The sequence below is a fragment of the Nicotiana tabacum genome, chromosome 7, assembly GCF_000715075.1.
Source record: "Nicotiana tabacum cultivar K326 chromosome 7, ASM71507v2, whole genome shotgun sequence".
Classification (NCBI taxonomy): Eukaryota; Viridiplantae; Streptophyta; class Magnoliopsida; order Solanales; family Solanaceae; genus Nicotiana; species Nicotiana tabacum.
Window position 1 is genome coordinate 5,217,157 of NC_134086.1, and position 22,569 is coordinate 5,239,725.

General features: G+C 36.8%; 1 protein-coding gene across 1 annotated transcript; it reads right to left on the reverse strand.

Moving 5' to 3' along the window:
• Positions 1-1,756: 1,756 nt before the first annotated feature.
• LOC107786922 (phosphoglucan, water dikinase, chloroplastic-like) lies at positions 1,757-17,142 on the reverse strand. The gene is made up of 19 exons (XM_075256903.1): positions 16,667-17,142; positions 14,741-15,344; positions 14,033-14,119; positions 13,823-13,954; positions 12,997-13,122; positions 12,683-12,861; positions 7,284-7,368; positions 5,941-6,108; positions 5,798-5,850; positions 5,336-5,544; positions 5,127-5,245; positions 4,968-5,038; positions 4,715-4,832; positions 4,274-4,360; positions 4,078-4,164; positions 3,901-3,977; positions 3,582-3,747; positions 3,319-3,430; positions 1,757-2,881 (listed from the first exon to the last, which is right to left on the reverse strand). Exons 1-19 carry the CDS (start codon positions 16,882-16,884, stop codon positions 1,977-1,979), a joined length of 3,603 nt encoding a protein of 1,200 aa, XP_075113004.1. The 5' UTR covers positions 16,885-17,142; the 3' UTR covers positions 1,757-1,976.
• Between the last annotated feature and the right edge of the window lie 5,427 nt (positions 17,143-22,569).

A 22,569-nucleotide genomic window follows, 5' to 3' on the forward strand; every position in this document is an offset into this window, starting at 1 on the left:
ATATGAACGCATAGCTTTAAAAATTACAATGAGTTCAATGCTAAAAATTTAAAAGTTGAACCGATAGAATTAAAATCCCGGATCCACCCCAGCCGATGAGGCACTAGTTTAGCAGTCTGCTTATGTGCCCCGCTACCTTCAAATCCTAGGTCGGCTTTGATGTCGCATGGATATTATGTAAAATAAGTTGTTAAAGTGGCATACTATTTTACCTTGTTATATATATATATATATATATATATATATATATATATATAGTTTTGTTATATTTTTCTTAAGAAAATTAGTTTTATAATTGTGATACAATAAAATAAAAGTTGAATAATCGTCCATGAAATAACTTCCTCCTCAGGTCAGGGGTAATTTAGAATATTGGACCAGTGAATAAGTTGCTTAAGTTTAGTTCTTTGGAATAACAAAAAGAAAAGCTACTTACCCCATTTACCACTGGAGATGCATTTGCTTTCTTGTTTTAAAGTAAATAAAGTAAAATTATTTGTGGAAAACATAAAAAGAAAAATTGGACTTCAGCATCAGATTCAGCTTTTTGAATTTATTAACAATTTATTCAGCTAAGAGTAAAGGATTTCTTCTCTTTTCCAGATATTCCTCTGTTCTTGTCGAAATTTATAGTACTTGATAATATATTCAATAGATGGAATTATGGAAATAACAAATTCACTTTCCTTGTTAAATAGAGTGTACTAATATTCTTTTCTTTTCTTTTCTTTTTAATAAAGAAAGACGACTAATTATATTGAAGTCATAAAGCGAGAATATAGTATGGAGATAGTCCCTATACAACAACAACGACCCAGTGAAATCTCACTAATGTGAACTCAATATTAACCACTAGCAGTCTAAAACAAAATCCTAATAGACTAGCCTCACTCTGGTGCGCCGTAGAAATATGCACAACTACCTCCTAACCAGAGGCGAATCTAGGATTTTAATTCTACGGGTTTAACATTTAAAGTTTTTAGCATTGAACCCATTATATTTTAAAGTTATGGGTTCATATCTACTGTTTATTATAAATTTATTAATTTTTACATATAAATTTATGTTTCGCGTCGAAAGTACTGGGTTCAGTTGAACCCGGTAGATGTATGTTGCATCCGTCCCTGCTCCTAACCCACGACCTTAATGCTAGACCTCTACAACTTCTTGTCTAGGGTCATGTCCTGGGTATCTCATTCTCAATTTCAGTTATACGACAAACGTTTGATCGGACACGGAATATAAGGAAGAAAGAATTTTTGTTTTGCACATATCAAAAGTACTTAAATGAGTCCATTACTCAAATGATTATTCAACTATCTAGTAAACTCATGTTTGTTTTGCTTATAATACAAAAGTACTTGCCTGTGCGTATATTCACTTGAAAAATCACTTGACTTGCGGTAGTCGTTTCGACTAATCAAATTTCTTATAATAAAATATTTGACTATTAGAAGGATTACAAATAATTTAGTCACTTTTTTTTTTCTATTTTCTGTTATTATTTCAATTAGTAGTGAAATGATAAGTAATTGGGAAGTACTTTTGGTCCTGAATGTTTGTTGTGAGGACACTGGAAATCGCTACAAAATGAACAATTTCTGGCGACAAAACTTGCTACCAAAAGTAGACAGAGACCACTGGTATGCAGTCCTGCATTTTTTTTTATCTAAGTGGCTGAGATAAGAAAAAATGCAGAAGGAAATGGCCAGAGACCACTGGCATCATTAGTTTCAGTGGATAAAGTCAAAGAAGCTTAGTAATATATGAGTGACTTTATTAATGTCTAGAATAACATGAATGTAAGGTCACAGCCAGTACAGCAGATTTGCACAATCTGAGGGAGAATATTCACCTTAAACTACTTCTATAAGACTAGTATAAGCTTGCTTCTTTAATCAACTATGTACATCTCAAAGAGATGCTGAATTATACATACACTGTTATGAGGTAAGTTCAGTGCAAAAAACAGGCTCTCACTGGGGTTGGGGCCGTGATTGCACGATGAAAATCTCGTTACCAACCAAACATCCTTCAACGTCTTGAGGAGAACCAAATTTACGTTCTAGGTAGAAACCAACAGCGCAAAGCCTCTGACCAAGTTGACGCCTGAAAATGGGGTCGATTGTTAAAGGTTTCTTGCTATAATCCACGGTCAAATGAATAACTTCTCCGTCAGCAGGAGTATTTCCACCTACAACCATCTCCTTACTAAAGTTGGCGAATGCCAGTGTGCGGACTGTGTCATCAAATTTACCACTAGACAGACGCCATGGTGTACCCCTCGTTCCTGAAGCGAGTGTTTCACCAAGTCCAGGTGCAATCTCAGCCTCAACGAAGTTATGATTGTTGTCAGTTGGGCTAAGAGTGTGGAGGACAAAAGATAAATCCGGTGAAAGCATTTCTTGCACTAGCACGGCCATTGTAGCATCTTTCTGGAGCACACCAGCAGCTCTACGGCTCAGTACTGCTCTTCTAGTATACAATGAGGCCCAAACGCGGGCTACAGCATGTCCAAACCTTATCGGATCTGAAGGGCTAACATTAGGAATTGAATCGTAAAGTCCAGCTGCTGACATCCCCGCCAAATCCTCAACATTAGCACTTGAACGCACTATTAAACGTGCATTACCCGAGAATAATTTTCCCAAACTTTCAATGACATCTTGTCCAGGCAGTAGAGAAGATATTAACTTCTGGAGATCATCACAGTGTTTATCAAGTTCACCACCATCGATTTGAGCTGTTTCTATCTGTTCGACAAGCAATGTGAAGGTCCCCGTTAACTTGTTCGTTTCTAATGCCATTTCCATAGAACCAAATGGAAGTACTGCTCCAGCAGGGACCTTAAATGAAGCTGGCACCCCTTGGTCACTATAAACTGTTATCAGATAGTTCATCAGACAAAAAAGAAAAAAAGAAAAAAGCATAAAAATGAGGCAAAGGCATCTATGTTGCACCAACGGCATCCATAAATTATGCTACGATAAGCTAAACACAAAAATTAAATCCCAATTACCTATATCGCGAGTACGCTATGGATAACAAGCATAGTTAAATTTATCTTTTATCCCTTATTATAAGATTAATCATTATGCTTGATCTATAGGAAAGGCAAGGGACACAATTTGTAACAGGAAAAAGAAAAAAGAAATCAAGAATAGAAAGGGAGAATGAACATTTAAGTGAAATGTTCATATAAAAAAAATACTCATCTGGTGTTACAGAACAGACATTTTAGCTATAGCAACTAAGAACAAAATAATAACAGTACTGATGTTATTATCAGAGGATTGTCCTGAAAAGAACCAACCCTACCTTTAGCAGAAGAAGATGCCAGCAAAGCTAATTGAGCACAAGAAGCCGCTTTTGCACCACTACTCTGTATTTCTGCATCAGCAAGAGGAATAATACCTCCAGTAGGTACCACCTGTAAGTAAAGAACTTAAGCTACCTTGAATATCTTTCTCTTTTTCTTGTGTGTGTGTGTGTGGGGGGGGGGGGGTTACAGAGGTGCAAAAAGCAGAACTACGGCCCGACATATTTACAGAAACATGTCATCGGCAAGAAAAGTTATTTACCTCTTTAAAATGAGAAGATTTGACAGCAATTGAGGAAGCACTACTGTCCGATGAGGCTGCACTTGTAGATGAAGCAGTAACTGAGAGATGTTTATTTTGGGAAACACCAGTGCCTTTCTCTGATGAAGAGGAAGTTAACTTTACACCAGTTGATGATGCCTCTAACCTGAAAAATGAAGGGTCAATAACCACAGAAAATTAAGGCAAAACAGAAAAATTATTAAAGTATTACAATCATGAAGGAGTTAAAGTTCTCATCAGAAGTCAAACTGGTGCAGCATGTAGAAATCAATGACATAAGGGGTTTGAAGAAAATAACCTCACATATTTTCCAGTTAGTTCTCTTATATCAGAAACTTTGTCATCATCGTCGCAGGTCACAAAAACTACCTTTTCCTGCAATCAAAAGAAAGTAACATTTCTATAACTAACACTCACATAAAAGGAAAAAGCCTATAATTAAATTTTGGAGATGGGGGCAAAATTTGGAACTTACCTGTCGCGCCCTAACACCTAGATGAGATAAATGAGGTAGCTCCTGTAGAAGTACGACCCCAGATATGTTACTTCCTGCTGCTGTCACCTGTAAAATGGTCGACAACGCCGTTCAGTATCCTGCTCTGAGTAATACATAAGTTTCTAAAGCCTTAGGATTCCACAAAAGAAACAGAAGGATGAGAAGCACGGGCAACCTCTTCATCTCCATCAGCTTTGTTCACTACAAGAATAACAGGTCCGGTTGCCGATGATGGTAGAGTCCCTGGGACAATTCTATCCACCTGAAATGTATGTAATCAGCCCATATACTCCAGTTACGGATATGATAGCACTATAAGAAAAAACTTGTTTAGATAGACTTAAGATAAAATTTCAAAACGAGAAAAATGCATGCATTCGCAGCATTAGAATTAAAGTTAAAACCCAGAACTAGTACGCGCAACTTAGATTTGCATCAAAACTTTAAGGGGTGAAATTTCTACATGAGAAAGGATTTTTCATTTGCATGTTAGCGTGTGTTTGTGTTTGATAGTATAGAGACAGCTTGCAAGAGAAATGGCAATGGTTATGCATTCAGGAAGAAAAATTATAACATGTACGAAGACATAGTGTGGAATAAACAGTATAACATGAACCTGTATTAGCTGTCCAAAAGCATCCCCTGGAACGAGAACATCCCAGCCCGAAGACCCAATTGTCCTTCTAGTAGCCTTCAAAAGTAGTGTAGCAAGCTTTGAAACCTGAAAAACCACACTACAAATGACACGTATTTTAAAAAGTTAGAAGCCACTTGTCAACTTATAGTAACATCTTCCCAGTCAGAGAGAAATAAGCATAATCAGATTGGAGCAAACACTATTCAGAACAAAGTATCTGTCCAAATCATACCCTGCTCGAATTTCAGCTTCAGTAAATGTTCTCACGCTATTTTCAGGAATCGCCAAAGATTTCCCTAAAATCTGCAATACGACAAACGCAGTTAGTCAGCCCTTATCATAATTGGTCCAAACTTAAATGCTCAATTTGGATAGTTTACAGGTAAATCACCTGGACTTTTTCAGGGAATATTTGGAGAAGTGTCTCGGAATACTCCTCAGTTAACCTCCGACTTCTATCAAGAGTAGCTTTTAGTCTCAATGCCCATATAGTTTTACCATCTTCACTGCCTTCCGTAAAGATAAGCACAAAAAATTTCAGGAGACCTGAAGCATATCATGATTGCACATATGATAAATCATTGGATGACAATAAGATACCTTCGGTTTCTGAAAGTCCCCTCTTTTTCCATGACAAAAGCTCATTTCCAACAGCTTTGCATTCCTCAGGTTTCCAACCAGATAGACCTAGTTGTTGGATTCCAACATTAAGTGCTCCAATTGGATCATTCCAAGAGCTAACATTTTTCTGCGCTACATTATCTGCAAGTGAATCAGCTCCTCCCCGAGCTTCAACTGCATTGACAAACCTATATATTTTGCAGAAAGATTCTTAAAATAAATGGGAAGTGTATAAACATATGCAACTGATGCTCAAATGAAGAAGAGAAACCGTCGATCAACTTGTCCTTGCCTTTACTCTAATTATTAAAGATCTTTTTACCGCCAGGGAAAAGGGAAAATATTATAATTAGAAAAAGAACCAATCTCATACTGATTACGCCCTGAGCAACACACACACATATGTTCCTTTAGCACATATCTGGTATTCAGAGTATATACCTGCTCAAAAGGACAAACGCATAGTCTTCGAGCCCAATCTCGCAGAGACGCCACTGCATAATGACAAGTTGGAAGTATTGGATGATTCAAGTAACTGGAATCAATGACAACTTTAGCATTCGGTAAATTTAAGAAATTCATACCTTTTGCCGCATAGCTATTGCAGCATCCGGAGCATCATTACGGAGGCCACTTTCAAGACCCTTGACAATTACTTCACGAAGAGCATTCAGAGAGTTTATTGTCCTGACTAGAAATTCAGTCCTTTCAGTCTCTGAAACATTATGTTTTTCATCCAACATAGCCAATCCCTAGGAAAGACGCCAAAACCAGAATCAGCATAAGCTTCAATAAGGGAATAACCTAAAAAGGGGATCCTTGCTACACTAAGGAATTAAATTTCAAAAATTCAGTCCAATGTATACCCAAACAATGTTTTCAAAAAATATTTTGAAAAGAAGGAAAAAAATTTGTGGACAAATGGCTCAAGAACATGGAATATTTAACAGTATAAGAAAATGCAAATAGGTAAGAGCCCATCTGGTGCACTTGCGGGAAACTCCTTGTTGAGGGCCTGTGCACCCCCGGGATTAGTCGGGGCTCTTAGAGACTCGGACACTCGGTGCAAATCAAAAAAAAAAAAAAAAGAGACCCATCTGAAAAGGGCAAATTATCCCAACACCAGTTTTTATTAGACTCAAGCTCTTGAACCCAAGAGGCAAAAACAGAAAACAATTGCTGGAGTCCAGGTATCTACCATAATCAGAGAACTACGGAGTGATTACTGAATAATGACTCAGCACACAAGTCACCACTTCATAGCAAAAGATACCATCTTTCAGATAAAAAGTCATTCTACTTCCCATACACCCGGAAATTGAATTATTTGGGACACAATGGAAGGGCTTCACAGCCATTTAGACCGTTATATTCTAATGAACTTTCAGAATGTGCAGAAGCAAGGAATTCTGATACTAAAAAGTTCTTAAACAGTGCGAAAATAAGAAAGGGCGGCAGAAGAGATGGAGAGAACGTCCTAAGACAAGTCTTAAGCTTGAGTCAACAACAACAACAACAAAAAAACCTAGTTTAATCCCGTAAATGGGGTTTGGGGAGGGTAGTGTGTACGCAGACCTTACCCTTACCTTATAGAGATAGAGAGGCTGTTTCCGATAGACCCTAGGCTCAAGGAAGAGTGGAAGATTGTAGCTAGTGGGAATTGAACCAATGACCTTGCAAAGGTTTTGAACCCCCTTGACCACTAAGCTATGCTTGAGTCATTAAACATATATTTGTCCGATATGTAACACTTGTACATACTTCACTATATTACATCTAAGTCAAACTTATTTACATAACTATCTAACAAACATATTACAACTGCTTACATACTAAAAAGCGCACCCAGCGATTGTTAAAATCTCATCATATTTGTAATCAAATTTGGACCTTCTCTTATGTACTATCACCAAAACAAAATACTTACCTTTTTGGACTCCAAGAATGATGAAAGCATTGACGATCTACTTTCATCGAGAGATTCCCTTATAGATTCCAGTTGTTCATCAAGACTGAAAGGAAACAACAGAAAAAATTCATATCAAGCAAATTCCATTCTCCCGTGAACAAGTTTTTCATGGAAACATAATCCACCTAATCAATTCTGTGTAAATCATACAGACATTCATAGGCATTAGGTACTGCAGAAACATATACCCCGAAGAGACACATCTGAAAAGGGAAAATTATCCCAAGACCAGCGTTTATTATACTCAAGCCCTAAGAAGATACAATATTTGCACTGCAAGTTTAACCAGCATGAGAAGACTGAAGTTGGAGTGTAAAATTAGACGAGATTGTGATACCTAACTAAAAACAATACAGATATTGAAGCTCAATGTTTCAAAAAGAAGAAAATGTACACATACAATTAAAATGTGATGGTTGAAAGGAAGTGTTACACGTGTCTTATGTGATAAGAGGTTACCTAACCAAAGTGGAAGTCAGTGCTATAGAACAGTCGTTAGACCAACAACTTTTTATGGGAGTGAACGTTAGTCATTACTCCTAATACGTTCAAAAGATGAGTGTCGTACTTAAAATGAATATTGAGGTGGATATGCAATCAAACGAGAGATTAGACAAGATTAAAAATTAACACATCTGATAGAAAGTATAAGTGATGCACATAGAGGATGTTAGTTTGATAGTTAAATAGTAGTAAATAACCCTAATCCCATATGTATTAGGAGTAGGACATGTATTTTATATATATAGGGCTCATTGTATCATTGTTAATATAAATCAATAATATTTTCTCCGGTGCATTCTCACATGGTATCAGAGCTTCAGTGAGAAAATTATCGTTGTGCATCATTCCAGCGGCTGCCGGGAAGAAAGACCTCGTCGCCGTGCAATTTTCCAGCGACTTAAGAGGCTGTCCGTAATAAAAAGCCACTTTTCGTCAGTGTTGTGCAAAAACCAACACCACCACGAAGTAGATCGGCCTCCAGTGACCAACCCATAAAATATTCTCCATCAGAAGACCCCCCACGTGCCGCCGGAATTTTCCGGCGAAGCTCCGACGTCCGCACGCCGGTGCGTGACAGTGTTTCCGGCCAGATTTTGGAGAAACTTCTTCAGGCCAATGTATTCTCCTCGCAAATCCGAGCCTACCCATCCAATTTAAATCAAATTCCGATCACTTTTATATTTTTCTGGCGTGAACAGTAATTTTCAGAAGAAAAAAATCTGCTTTTTCCGGTGCAACATTATAATGGCATTCATATCTGAAGCCTTTAACTCACAATCTGTTGGATCCAATGCATTGAATCCAATCCAGATGGTTTCCTTACCGGATTATATTGAGTTTCTTTAGTACAAAGCATGTAAACAGACATCTTCAGAGATAACTTCCGTTGTTCAAACAGATAGTAGTATGACTTGTGTCTCCCAACCTTCAACCTCTGAGTCTTGGGTTATTGATTCAGGTGCATCTGATCATATTTCTGGTAACAAATCTCTTTTCACTAGTATTTCATATTTTCAATCTCTTCCAACAGTCACAATGGCCAATGGGTCTCAAGTCATGGCAACTGCAATAGGTCAAGCAAGTCCACTTCCTTCCTTACCTTTAGACTCAGTTCTTTATGTTCCTGGTAGTCCTTTTAATCTCATAGCCGTTAGTCGCTTAGCCAAATCACTTAAATCTGTTGTTTTATTTCTTGATGACCTTGTTTTTATACAGGAACGCAGTACAGGGCGGATCATTGGTACCGGACGTGAATCAGATGGACTTTATTACCTTATCCTTACAAAATCACATGGACTCGAATCTTGTTTTCCTCCAATAACTTGTCCCGTTACTGATTAACCAGATTTATTACATAAATGGTTAGGCCAACCCAGTTTGTCAAAACTTCAGAAAATGGTACCTGGCTTATCTCACTTGTCCATCCTAGAGTGTGAGTTATGTCAGCTCGGTAAGCATACCCGCTCCCATTTGCCGCGGCATCTTGATAATCGAGCAGAGTCACCTTTTAATTTAGTCCATTCAGATGTTTGGGGTCCTAGTCGGGTCAGTTCTACCTTGAGATTCCGCTATTTTGTCAGTTTCATTGATGATTATTCCAGGTGCACTTGGATATTTTTGATGAAAAATCGATCTGAGTTGTTTTCTATTTTCCAGACCTTCCACGCTGAAATTCAAAATCAATTTGGGGTTTCTATCCGCACATTTCATAGTGATAATGCCCTAGAGTATTTGTCTTCCCCATTTCAGCAGTTTATGAACTCCCATGGGATTATTCATTAAACATCTTATCCGTACACATCCCAACAAAATGGGATAGCTGAAAGAAAGAATAGACATCTTATTGAAACTGCTCGTACCCTACTCATACTATCTCATGTTCCGTTGCGTTTTTGGGGGGATGCAGTCCTTACATCTTGTTATCTTATTAATCGTATGCCATCTTCAGCTATCCAAAATCAAATTCCATTCTCTGTCTTATTTCCCCACTTACCTTTGTTCTCTCTTCCACCCCGTGTCTTTGGGAGTACGTGCTTTGTTCATGACCTTACTCCAGGAAAAGATAAGTTAGCTCCCCGTGCTCTTAAGTGCATATTTCTGGGTTACTCGAGAACGTAAAAGGGATATCGATGTTATTCTCCTGACCTTCAGTGATTTCTTATGTCTGCTAATGTTACCTTCTTTGAAACCCAATCATACTTCACAGGTCCAGTTAATTACTTAGATATTTCTGAGGTGCTACCAGTTCCTTCTTTTGGAGATTCAGTCCATATCTCACATTCATCTTCCTCCATAGCTCCACCACCTATAGTTCCAGTTGCAGCTCCGCCACCTATAGCTCCAGTGCCACCACTGAGTCCAGTTCTACCAACTATAGCTCAAGTGCCACCACCTAGTCCAGTTCAACCTTCTACAGTTCCACCATCCCTGACTTATCATCGTCGTCCGCACCCAGCATCAGGCACAGCTGATTCATGTCCTGCACCTGACCCTGCTAATACTGCGTACTTGTCTCCTCTTAATCAACCGATTGCACTACGAAAAGGTATATGGTCCACACTTAATCCTAATCCTCATTATGTCGGTTTAAGTTACCATCGTCTGTCATCATCCATTGTGCATTTGTGTCATCTTTGTCCTCTGTTTCCATCCCTAAGTCTACAGGTGAAGCACTGTCTCATCCCGGATGGCGACAGACTATGATTGACGAGATGTCTGTTTTACATACGAGTGGTACTTAGGAGCTTGTTCCTCTTCCTTCGGGTAAAGCGACTGTTGGTTGTCGTTGGGTGTATACAGTCAAAGTTGGTCCAGATGGCCAGGTTGATCGACTTAAGGCTCGTCTTGTTGCCAAAGGGTATACTCAGATATTTGGACTCGATTACAGTAATACTTTCTCTCCCATGGCTAAAATTGCATTAGTCCACCTTTTTCTATCCATGGCTGTTGTTCGCCATTGCCCTCTCTATCACTTGGACATTAAGAATGCTTTTCTTCACGGTGACCTTGAGGATGAGGTTTATATGGAGCAACCACCTGGTTTTGTTGCTTAGGGAGAGTCTAGTGGCCTTGTATGTCGGTTGCGCCGGTCCCTCTATGGTCTAAAGCAGTCTCCTCGAGCCTGGTTTGGTAAGTTCAGCACAGTTATTCGGGAGTTTGGCATGACTCGTAGTGAAGCTGATCACTTTGTACTTTATCGACATTCTGCTTCAAATCTCTGTATTTATCTGGTCGTTTATGTTGACGATATTGTTATTACCGGCAATGATCAGGATGATATTAATAAATTGAAGCAACATCTCTTTCAGCACTTTCAGACTAAGGATCTGGGCAGATTAAAGTATTTTCTGGATATTGAGGTCGCTCAGTCTAGCTCAGGTATTGTGATCTCACAACAGAAGTATGCCTTAGATATTTTTGAGGAGACAAGAATGACAGGTTGTAGACCTGTTGACACTCCGATGGATCCGAATTCTAAATTTCTACCAGGACAGGGGGAGCCTCTTAGCGATCCTGCAAGATATAGGCGGTTGGTTGGTAAATTAAATTATCTCACAGTGACTAGACCTGACATTTCCTTTCGTGTGAGTGTTGTGAGTCAGTTTATGGATTCTCCCTGTAATAGTCATTGGGATGCAGTTGTCTGCATTCTTCGGTATATAAAATCAGCTCCAGGCAAAGGCTTATTGTTCGAGGATCGAGGCCATGAGCAGATCGTTGGATACTCAGATGCTGATTGGGCAGGATCACCTTCTGATAGACGTTCTACGTCTGGATATTATGTCTTAGTAGGAGGAAATTTGGTGCCTTGGAAGAGCAAGAAACAGAATGTGGTTGCTCGGTCTAGTGCAGAAGCAGAATATCGAACAATGGCTATGGCCACATGTGAGCTAATTTGGATCAAACAGTTGCTCAAGGAGTTGAAATTTGGTGAGATTAGTCAAATGGGACTTGTGTGTGATAATCAAGCTGCTCTTCATATTGCGTCAAATCCAGTGTTCCACGAGAGAACTAAACACATCGAGAGTGACTGTCACTTTGTTAGAGAAAAGATACTCTCGGGAGATATTGCTACAAAATTTGTGAAGTCGAATGATCAGCTTGCTGATATTTTCACAAAGTCTCTCACTGGTCCTTGTATTAATTATATATGTAACAAGCTCGGTACATATGATTTATATGCATCAGCTTGAGGGGGAGTATTAGTTTGATAGTTAAATTGTAGTAAATAACCCTAATCTCATATGTATTAGGAGTAGGACATGTAATATATATATGGCTCATTATATCATTGTTAATATAAATCAATAATATTTTCTCCCGTGCATTCTCACAGAGGATAAAACAATAGAAGTTGGATCATGTCATACATAGACCTCCAAATGCACATGTTTGTAGGTGCGAGGCCATGATGATTGAAGGTGTTCAAAAGGAACAATACAAACCGAAAAGTTCATGGAAGGAAATTGTCCGAAAAGACATACTAAAATTTTTTGGAATCCATACAGACTTAGTGAAACCCAGAACATAATAGAAGTAAAAAATTCCTTTGGGGAATACCAATCGGATGGCTCTAATGCTTAGTCATGTTCAAAGAGGGCACAACTAGCTTTATGAACTCTCCATAAGGGTTTGTCACCGTAAGAAATTGAGGAACAACATACATGTGAGATACCATTATCTAGCAAGTGAAGAAGCCTATTTTACAAAATAATGAAACTGGACCATACACATGCAGCGGAGAAGCTGGAATAGTTGGTCTGCTATATCATTTCCTTTATTATCCCACATCAGGACTGACTTTTTTCTGCAGAAATCAAATATTGAGAAACATAACAGATTAATGTCCCTACCTCCCGGCATTGAAGAAATCTTTTAGTTCATTGTGGAAAATCTTGAATTGTTCTACAAATGCCTCACTATATTGTCCAGGTTTCTTGGTAATTCTTTCGAGCATTGCTTCTGTGGATACCAGATCTTCAGGGCCAGCATTTCTGTGGAGCTTGTTTTGTATAGTATGTTTGATTTCTTGCTGAAGGACAGGTAAATATTATTTTTTATAATGAGAAGGACAGGTAAATATTATTTTTTATAATGAGAAGGACAGGTAAATATTGAGAATGAAAAGAAAATTTAAAAAAAAATTTGGTGGCTCTACAATTACAACCTTAAGGTCATGGGGTATATCATTTCTATGAGCGATGTCCCTGATTCTTGTTAACGGAACAGATTGAGTGAATTCTGCTTTAAAAGAAGGCAGGCACGGCTGCATCTTGCGGATTACAAGTATTTCCTGCATATAATGAAAAGAAAGCTTTTCTAAGCAACTCAAAAATAGAGCTCGGATACAAGACGATGACAGACTCATATCCACAAAGTACATCACGAGGATTTTTCTGTAACTCAAAAGCTTTATAATCTCATTATCATATATACAGACAGCAGATGTATGATTTAACACTATTTAAAGCAAGGGCTTATCTTGACTAATTGTTACTTTGTGTTGGGAATTGTCTAGCTATTAATGAGATTAAAGAAAGAGTACATTAAGAAAGTTCAGACCCTTCGTTGTTAGAAAAGCACAGCTGATTCTGGGAAGACAAAAAATAATCTGAACCACTGTATTAGCTCATTAATAGAATCAATAGCATTTTCTCTTCGGGGTAGTAGCTTCCAAATCAAATTTCGAGGAATGTAACATAGACCAACCAAATTTCGATGAATCTGAATCACTGGTATGATTTCCAGTCACTTTTTGTTTTATTGCCGAGAAATCCCCCAGGCCCAACGGCGCACTGTTTGCAACTCGTTGGATAATGCGCACGCACTTCTACCTTGTCGTAATTCCAGTCACTTATAACGAGTCACCAAAAGTACCACCACTTAACAGATCCAATAAGAATTGAATAACCGGCTCAAGAGACGAGCAATGTGTTCCAGAATCCATAGACATAATAAAATTAAATAAGCATAATGGGTTAATGATTGAATACCTGAAGTGTAGTGTCTCGCCTACTCAAGAGTTTTTCTACTTCACGAAAAATAAGCCTGGAAATCTCTGCATGCCTATTTGGTCGATGGTGACCCCCATCTTCAAGGCAAGGAATTTGCCCTGTGTTTATCCACTGCACCCAAGAGTAATATTCAGTACGTAAGATAGAAATGAATCAAATCAAGAAAGTAACCTAAAAATCATACAACACCTTTAGATAGACAGCTGCATATGTAAGAGCCTCCAACCGCTGTGAACTCTCCATGTTTTCAACAACTAGTTCTCGGACAACCTCAAGCTAGAAAATAGTAAAAAATGAAGACAGTTAATTATTAAGCTTTGGCATGTTGATTCTGGTAGGGGAAAAAGCAATTTGTGGTATAGTAGACCACCAAATGGAGGGCAATCAATATCTCTATGGATTATTTAGCAACAAATAAAACGGAAGGAAGAGAATGTTGTAACTCATTAGTCAATTCGCATAAGAACCAAGTGCCTGTGCTACAAACATTAACTCTCAATCTCATGGCAACATATTCTCTCCCCTTGCCCCTGTGCCCACACTTGATCTTAGCCAGAAAACAAGAAAAGGTATCCCTTTTCCTCTTTGCCCGTTCCTTCTCTCCCTTCATATCCTTTCACCACTGATAATCATAATAAGGGTCAGTAAAAATATATGAGATATATAGCCAAAAGGAGACACTCATTTCGAAGACTTCACACACCAGTAACAAGTGAGCTGAAAAGAAGGCACATATACAGCAGTGAGGATACAACAATGCATATTGATGAATTATAGGGAAAAAATAGCAGAGATTCACTGTGATGCTATCTTGCACAGACGTAACTCTTTTATTGCACAAACAATTTCCAGAATGCAAATCGTGCCATTAAGACGAGATCTAATCAATCTTCTCACCTTTCGCCACCAATTCCGAGCATTTTTATCACCTTCAACGAGCTTTAGGGAAATCCCAGTGAGACCTGATGTGTCCCATTTCCTGTTTGTTTGGGAATCCAGTTCGTCCTTTGAACGTACAAAAGATGCAGCCCTCCCTTGCCATTGCTCCACAAACGGACTTGTTACAGCGTCCAGAACAGCAGTCTCGCCAGTAATTGTAGCTCCATTATCAGTTGCCTCTTCTACTTCCTCCTCTATTACAAATGGATCCAATTGCAACAAATTCACAGGCTCATCTGTCACATTCCATTGACAGACCAATTCAAAACTTCCTCCTTCTGGTAGCATCAAGATCCGGTTACTGCCGTTTTCCCATAACATATTCTTGTCCTTACCAACAATTACAAACTTATACTCAAGACTCTCACCAGCTGGTAATTCCAATTCCGAAATCCATCCATTTTCTGTCCAGTCCATCATTATATTCTTCTTCCAGGACCCTAATTCTTTTGCCGATCCCAGAACTGCAATGTGCTCCCCAAATTCAACTTGGTGCTTAAGCCGAACACGCAGCTGTACCTTCTCACTATTCTTGTTGTTCTTTCCTTTCTGTTGCTTTTCCCTGCATCCGAAAAAAATTTAGTCAAGGAAAAAAACACAATTCTTAATTTAGCGAATGACAACAAAGATATTGCTGAACTCATAATATAATTGTATGATAGAATAAGTAATGACTTGAAATAGGAATCGAACACTATCATCGTGAATTTCTTTGGAGTTTATTTGCCAGGAACCCCTTCCCTCGAGCTTCATATTCTCAGAATTATCACAGCCAATAACCCCTGGAACTCCTTTGTCTCCTAGACAGTCATGCTTCTTCTAACTTAAGATCCCGAAAATATTTTGCTTCCCTCTGTCCTGGAAACCTCAACCAACTTATGCTCTCTATTGTCGGCGATAGCAGACAACTTACAAAATATCATTCTAGAAGTACTATTCTAATCCACCAACAAAATCCAGAATGCAATGCTAGGACTACTACCCACCTTAAACACAGTACGAGGTCTTCTGCAACTAAAGCTTAAAGACTTCATATTGAATTATTTCAATTTAATAGGTGCCCGCTTGTGGAATCAGCCACTGATACTTGCATCAGGGTAGGCTGCCTACATCACACCCTCTGGACCCTGCATGAACGCGGTATGTTTTGTGCACCGGGCTGCCCTTTTTTTTAATAGGTGCCCACTATTTTTATCCAAATTATTAAGTATTCAAGGTGAAAATTTTTGAGCTTTAAAATCAAAGTTAAAGACACCTAACATGGACAATAGAGTAGAAGAAAACAGCATCCTCAAAAATAAATCAAATATATACGCAAACACATACATACACTATTCTTTTTCCAAGTTATAAAGAATTTAGGTGAAAATTTGAACTTTATTACAAACTAAAGGACACCAAAAAAAGGATAGAGAGAGTATAAGAAACCAGCATTCTCAATATTCTCTCTATTCCAGTCTCTATTCCAGTTCATGTGACGATATTTTTTTATTAGTCCATTTTAAAAAGAATAACGCATTATTATATTTGAAAATAATTTAACTCATACTCAATGAGAAGCTTCTATAGCTACACAATATTAAGCACATTTAGATCACTAGTTTCAAAAGTTTTTCCTTTATTAAAATTCGTGTCTGAGTCAAACTACAACAACATACCCAGTATAATGTCTGAGGTCTAGGGAGTATGGTGTGTAGGCATATCTTACCCCTATCTTGTGATAGAGAGCTTGTTTCTAATAGACCATCGGCTGGGTAAAATATAAGCCGTACATTAATGAAAAGACATACAAGAAGGGACACTAGGGACAGTACCGCGTGTCGAGTCAATTACGTTACATAAATTAAAACGGGGAAGTACAATAAATTCAAATTCAAACAATACCTGGTTTCAACAGAAGAAACTGCACGTACAATTCTAGTACCCCTTCCTTTATAATCCATGAGAAAACCCAATTTTTTTCTGGGCAACAAGATTGAATTTTTAACACTTGTTTGACTCAGCTGGGGAAGAACAGTGAATTGTTTCGAAATTTGGTTGTGGGGTTGTCTCTTTTTTGCATTTAGAGTAGAATAACAGTGTGTGAAATGCAAAGAATCCATTATCAAAGCACATTAAACAGCGCAAGTTTGTGTCTTTAGCAGTTTAATTATAAACTGATTCTTGAAAAATTGTTAAGAGAGAAAAGAATTTTGAGGTAGAGTGGAATCGAAGAGTACTAATTCCTAGGATGGATCTTGAAAAATTATTTGTTAATTAATATGGGAAAAAAGCAATCATGGGATTGGAAAGAATGGACCCTCCATTTGTGGATAGGTGTCGTTAACGCTTAACAGTCACATGGCAATTTTTTTAGATCTTTTTTTCTTACTAAGATTTTTTTTTTTTTAATGATGATGAAGTTTCTAAAATATCTTTTTTCATTCTAATAAAATATTTTTTAATCTTTTTTTTGCTTTTTAATTTCTATTTGTTTTAGTAAAAAATTAGAACAATTTATTAGCTTTTAAGAAGATAAAATTTATGCACTTAGAAATTACAAAGTAAAAGCTTGGAATTCTACCAAACTGTGCATGAGTTTTTTCGTCTGTTAGCTAGAAATATTTTTCTTCATATTTGATTTTCATATTATAAAGTGACTATTTATTACTTACTTTCTCTATTTTAATTCATCTGTCTTACTTTTTTTTTTCGGTCTATTTAGAAAAGAATATCAATTTGTATAACTCTTTAACTCCAACAGCAAGATTCAAAGGGCATTTTGATACATTACACCTTGAAATTTAAAAAAATTTCTTACTTTTCTTAAATTTCGTATCTATTCAAACTAAAACACATAAAATGAAACGTAGAGAGTACATTTTAAATAGTGGCTAATATTAATAAGCACTGCAAAAACTGGCCATCCCACTCAATTTTACAAGGGAGAAATTCAAAAATAGCCAGATTTACAAGTGGTCATTCAAAAATAGCCACAGTTTCAAAAGTAATCGAAATTTAGCCACTTTTCATGCTAAGATAAATCTGAACGAAAATACTGTTCAAAATCCGGGAAATACTCCATCATAATATACTGGAGTTCCATCATAAGTATACTAGAACTCTATTATATTATAATGGAGTTCCAGCATAAGTATACTGGAACTCCAGCATATTATAACGGAATTCCAGCATAAGTATACTGGAACTCCAGCATAATATAATGGAGTTCCAGCATAATATACCGGTTCAGTATAATATGCTGAAAGTTCATACACAAATGCTCCAATCTCCAGTATATTATGCTGGAACTTTCCGCATATTGGAGTTCCAGCATAATATGCTGGAAGTTCATTCACAGGTGCACCAATCTCTAGTATATTATGCTGGACCGGTCCCTGTTGCAGTAAAATAGTAGCTATTTTTCAATGACTTTGCAAACGCTGGCTATATTTGAATGACTAGTCCGAAAACTAGCTAGCCCGTGCTATTTTAACATTTTACAACCAAATAACCTTAACCGAAAATAGGGCCAGCTGCCTTTTCTCTTTTTAAAAAGATTTGCCGGGAGAAATTCAAAAATAGCCAGATTACAGTTGGTCGTTCAAAAATAGCCAAGTTTCAAAAGTAATCGAAATTTAGCCACTTTTTATGTAAAGATAAATCTGAGTGAAAACATTGTTCAAAACCCGAAAAATACGCCAGTATATTATACTTGAGTTCCAGGATAAGTATGCTGGAACTCCAGCATAATATGATGGAGTTCCAGCAAGTATAATTGTCCGGTATAATATACTGGAGTCAGCAAAGTATACCGGTCCAGCATAATATGCTAGAGTTCATACACAGGTGCACCAAACTCCAGTATATTATGCTGGACCGGTCTCTGTTGCAGAAAAATAGTGATTATTTTTCATTGACTTCGTAAATGCTGGCTATTTTTGAATGATCAGTCCGAAAACTGGCTATACCGTATTATTTTTACAGATTTGCTTCAACAGAGCCCAACGCTCTTGCCCATTCCATTCTTCTTTCAAAGCCCATGAGATAATCCAATTCAGTTAAGCCCATCCAAATTCTTCCTTTGTCCATTTAGAACACTGCTATATTTTTTTAAGAAAATACGTATTTAATACTCCTTCTGTTTCAATTTAGGTGCATTCGAAACAATTTAGGTGCATTCATTCGAATCGATACAAGGAAGAATAAAGCAGTCAAGGCAGGATAGAGTGAACCAATCTCAATTAATGGGACTCACAACGATTCAATAGAATGATAAACTGTAAGTTTGGTAAGTTGGTATAAAATCATCAAATCTTGAAAGGAGAACAAAAATTTAAAGTAGCAAAATTAGGATTCATTCGATTAGCAAGTCCAATCGAAAGAAATTGCTCCAGCAACTTTAGTACTTTCCTTTTTTAGAAGAAAGGTGGGATCTGGACAGAATCGATCAAATGAAAGAAATTCGAGTGAGTATAAAAGACAAAATAAAGAATAAATTCCACTCGTACCTTATAGAAACATGCTATAATTGTAATTGTGAATTAAAAAAAATAATATAAAAAATTAAAAATAATTTTTAAAACTTGTTATTATACATATATTATAGCATTTGTGTGATTATAAAATTTAAAATTTCTATGGTTATAAAACGTTCTCATTAAGGATAAAATTGATTCTAAAATAGAAGTGTAATTCTCTTTTTTAAGTGGACTAATAAGGTAATAGTTTCACATAAACATAAATGAATACAATATTATTAAAGTAATATATCGGTGCACAAGTCGATTAGGTTATGTTGGAGCTTATGATTGTGGCTCAAAACATGCCAAACAGCACCTACATACATATGTTCTGGAAACATTGGCAGTAGTAGTGGCAAAATAGTTAAAAGAAAACAGTTATTCACTCATATTATTCATTAAAAATAGGTTGGATAATGAACTTTTTAAAAACGGGTTAAATATGGATAAGAATTATATTATCCACTTAGAAAATAGATAACTAATAAATAACTAATGGGTTTAACTTCTACATTTATAAAGCCTCAACTTGGGGGTTCCTCAGGTTTAATTCTCCTAAAAGTGATCATATTTAAGAAGTCAAATAATATGGATATCCATATAATCCGCTGGTTAACCCGTTTTTTACCCACATTGAATATAAGTCAGATAGGATAATTTATCCGTTTTTGTATTACCATTTTTTAACATGTTTACATCCGATCCGACATGTTCGTTTGTTACCTCTAATTCAGCCAGTGACTTAATGAACGAACGAGCCTATGACCAAGTCACATAAGATAAAGGTTGACTGCCTAAGGGGAAAATTTTATTTTGTGTCTCATACAACCAGTAGTTGTATGAGACATCTTTTTTATTTCACGGTTTTGTGGATTCAGATTTTTGTGAACCCAGAAGTGTAAGATTGGGGTCCACAAATTTGTTAGACAAAAAAGAGCCTCCCACAACTAATGTTAGTTGTGTGAGGCATACAATAAAACTTCTCGCCCAAGGGACTCTGAACTGCCTCAAAATTCCTGGGGCCATAATCTTGCCACAATATGATCTCTTGCAGATTTAACACTTTCTGTATAGATTTGAAATCATAATCAACTGTGACATTGAATCTCATTTTCTATATTTATTTTCAATAAAGGATGTTGACTTTGTGTATACCTAAACACAACTTTCAAATGCCTTTATGTTTGAGCAAAATGGACCTGTATTACGAATGAAAAATGACACTGTATAGCCGTCCTCAAAATAATAATTGAAAAAGTGTATATTTTTGTATATATATACATTTTGTATGTTATATTAAAAATTATATATGATATTATACACTTTTCAGCTATCAAGTAAATAGTTTCCGGCGCGAGCAAAAAGTGATAATTGCAATTTGGGCTATTTTTATAGATATTTTGCTTGGACTATTTTTGATTGATATTTCGTTTTGAGCTAGTTTTGGTTGAAACTATTTATGGACCGATGGTTTCCATAGTTTCCCCATTAATACCGATGTAGTTTCTTGAACAACATTCTTTACTCCAAATTTTAAAGATATTTTTTCCTTCCTATACCATATATGAAATTTTATTACCAAATGTGCGTATAGTTTCTAATTTATCCGCTATGTTCACAGTTTTTCTACAATTATTATATCATTCATTAAATACTAATTAGTAGTAGCTGAATCTTTCTAATTAGGCGCGCTACAAATCAGGAACAGAATATTCTAATTGATTTAGCGACCTTCAGATCAAATTTGAAACGCAAATCCTATATCTTCAATTTAAAATCAAATAACATAGACTCTTTTCTCCAAAAACTCTGTTCTTCGATTTTTTTCCCTTAAGCCACAAATCAAAAAAAGACAAAATCGTCAACAAATTCGAATCAAATTGTAGAAATCAGTTATGCAAAAAGCTCGGTTCTTCGACATTCTCTCTACATCTCTCTCTATTTCTCAATCGCAAAATTCAGTAATACAAAGCAAATGAAAAGAGAGCAGCAATTCCACCATTGACAGCCATTAAAAAGCTTGAAAGTTTTGAATTCAACTTTGGATTTTCAAAAATCATTATTTTTTTGGATTGGGTGTTGTTGAAAATAATCAGGAATATGGTTTAGAGTTTATATCTCAATTTTGAGGGGTTTTGGTGAAGATTAGACTTGGTTTTGACTGAATTTCAGATTGAAACTCGAAGAAGAAGAAGACATATTGCAGAAATTGTAGATAAATTGTAGATTATTTGTATTCTGATTGTAGATGCTTTATTTTCTGTTTTCACAAATAAAAAACGGCTAGAGCTTCTACAAATCTTCTAAAAAAACGCAATTATGTCAAAAATCCCAATTATGCTACAATTGAATGGGAATTGGGATATAAAAATTTAATGTACACAGTTTGTAGATATTTTGTAGATAAATTATAGATTATTTGTATTCTAATTGTAGATGCTTTGTTTTCTGTTTTCACAAATCAAAAACGACTAAACCTTCTACAAATCTTCTGGGAAAAACGCAATTATGTCGAAAATCCCAATTAAACTACAATCCAATGGGAATTGGGATATTAAAATTATCACGACCCAAATTCCGGTCTTGATGGCGCCCAACACACTACTAGGCAAGCCCGACCATTATTCAACACTTAACCCAATTTATCAAAAATAGCGGAAAGAAATATCAATTAAGCAAGATTAAAGTACTGAAGAATTTAACAAAATACACAATATAATCTCACTAGGACCCGGTGTCACGAATCTGAGCCTCTAGAATACAGAATATCATTCTAATACATTGTATATCCAAAGTCTGATAATGCGAAAATAAAGAGATAGGATAGTAGGGGGAAGATCAATGGCTGTGAACGCCGTGCAGCTACCTCTATACTCCCAGAGGCTGGATCTGCTGATCAACTGGATCTACTGAGCCTGAGACTGCCCTGGATCTGCACACAAGGTGCAGGGAGTAAAGTGAGTACTCCGACCCAGTGAGTAATAAAAGTAACTACAGTCCGAAGATAAGAAAATCCAGTAAATACACAAAGTAAGCTAAAATCCAAATATACAGCAACATATGGAACTGAGCAGTTAAACAACAGTATAAATAGAAATATATGAATGCAATGCAATGCATATGCTGGTACATTCTAGTACCCACTGCGGCGTGCAGCCCGAGCCATCCATATTTATTTATCATCGACGGCGCTCACTGGGGGTGTGTACAGACTCCGGAGGGGCTCCTACAGCCTAAACACAATATCTTGGTCAGTCATTATTACCTGACCGGTCAGCCATTGTT

Coding starts and splice junctions, on each gene's coding strand:
- LOC107786922 (XM_075256903.1), bottom strand. CDS start 16,884: ATGGATTCTTTGCATTTCACACACTGTTATTCTACTCTAAATGCAAAA. Junction 15,345..16,666: donor GTTTCTTCTGTTGAAACCAG/GTATTGTTTGAA, acceptor TTTCGGATGCAG/GGAAAAGCAACAGAAAGGAA. Junction 14,120..14,740: donor CTCGGAATTGGTGGCGAAAG/GTGAGAAGATTG, acceptor ACTATTTTCTAG/CTTGAGGTTGTCCGAGAACT.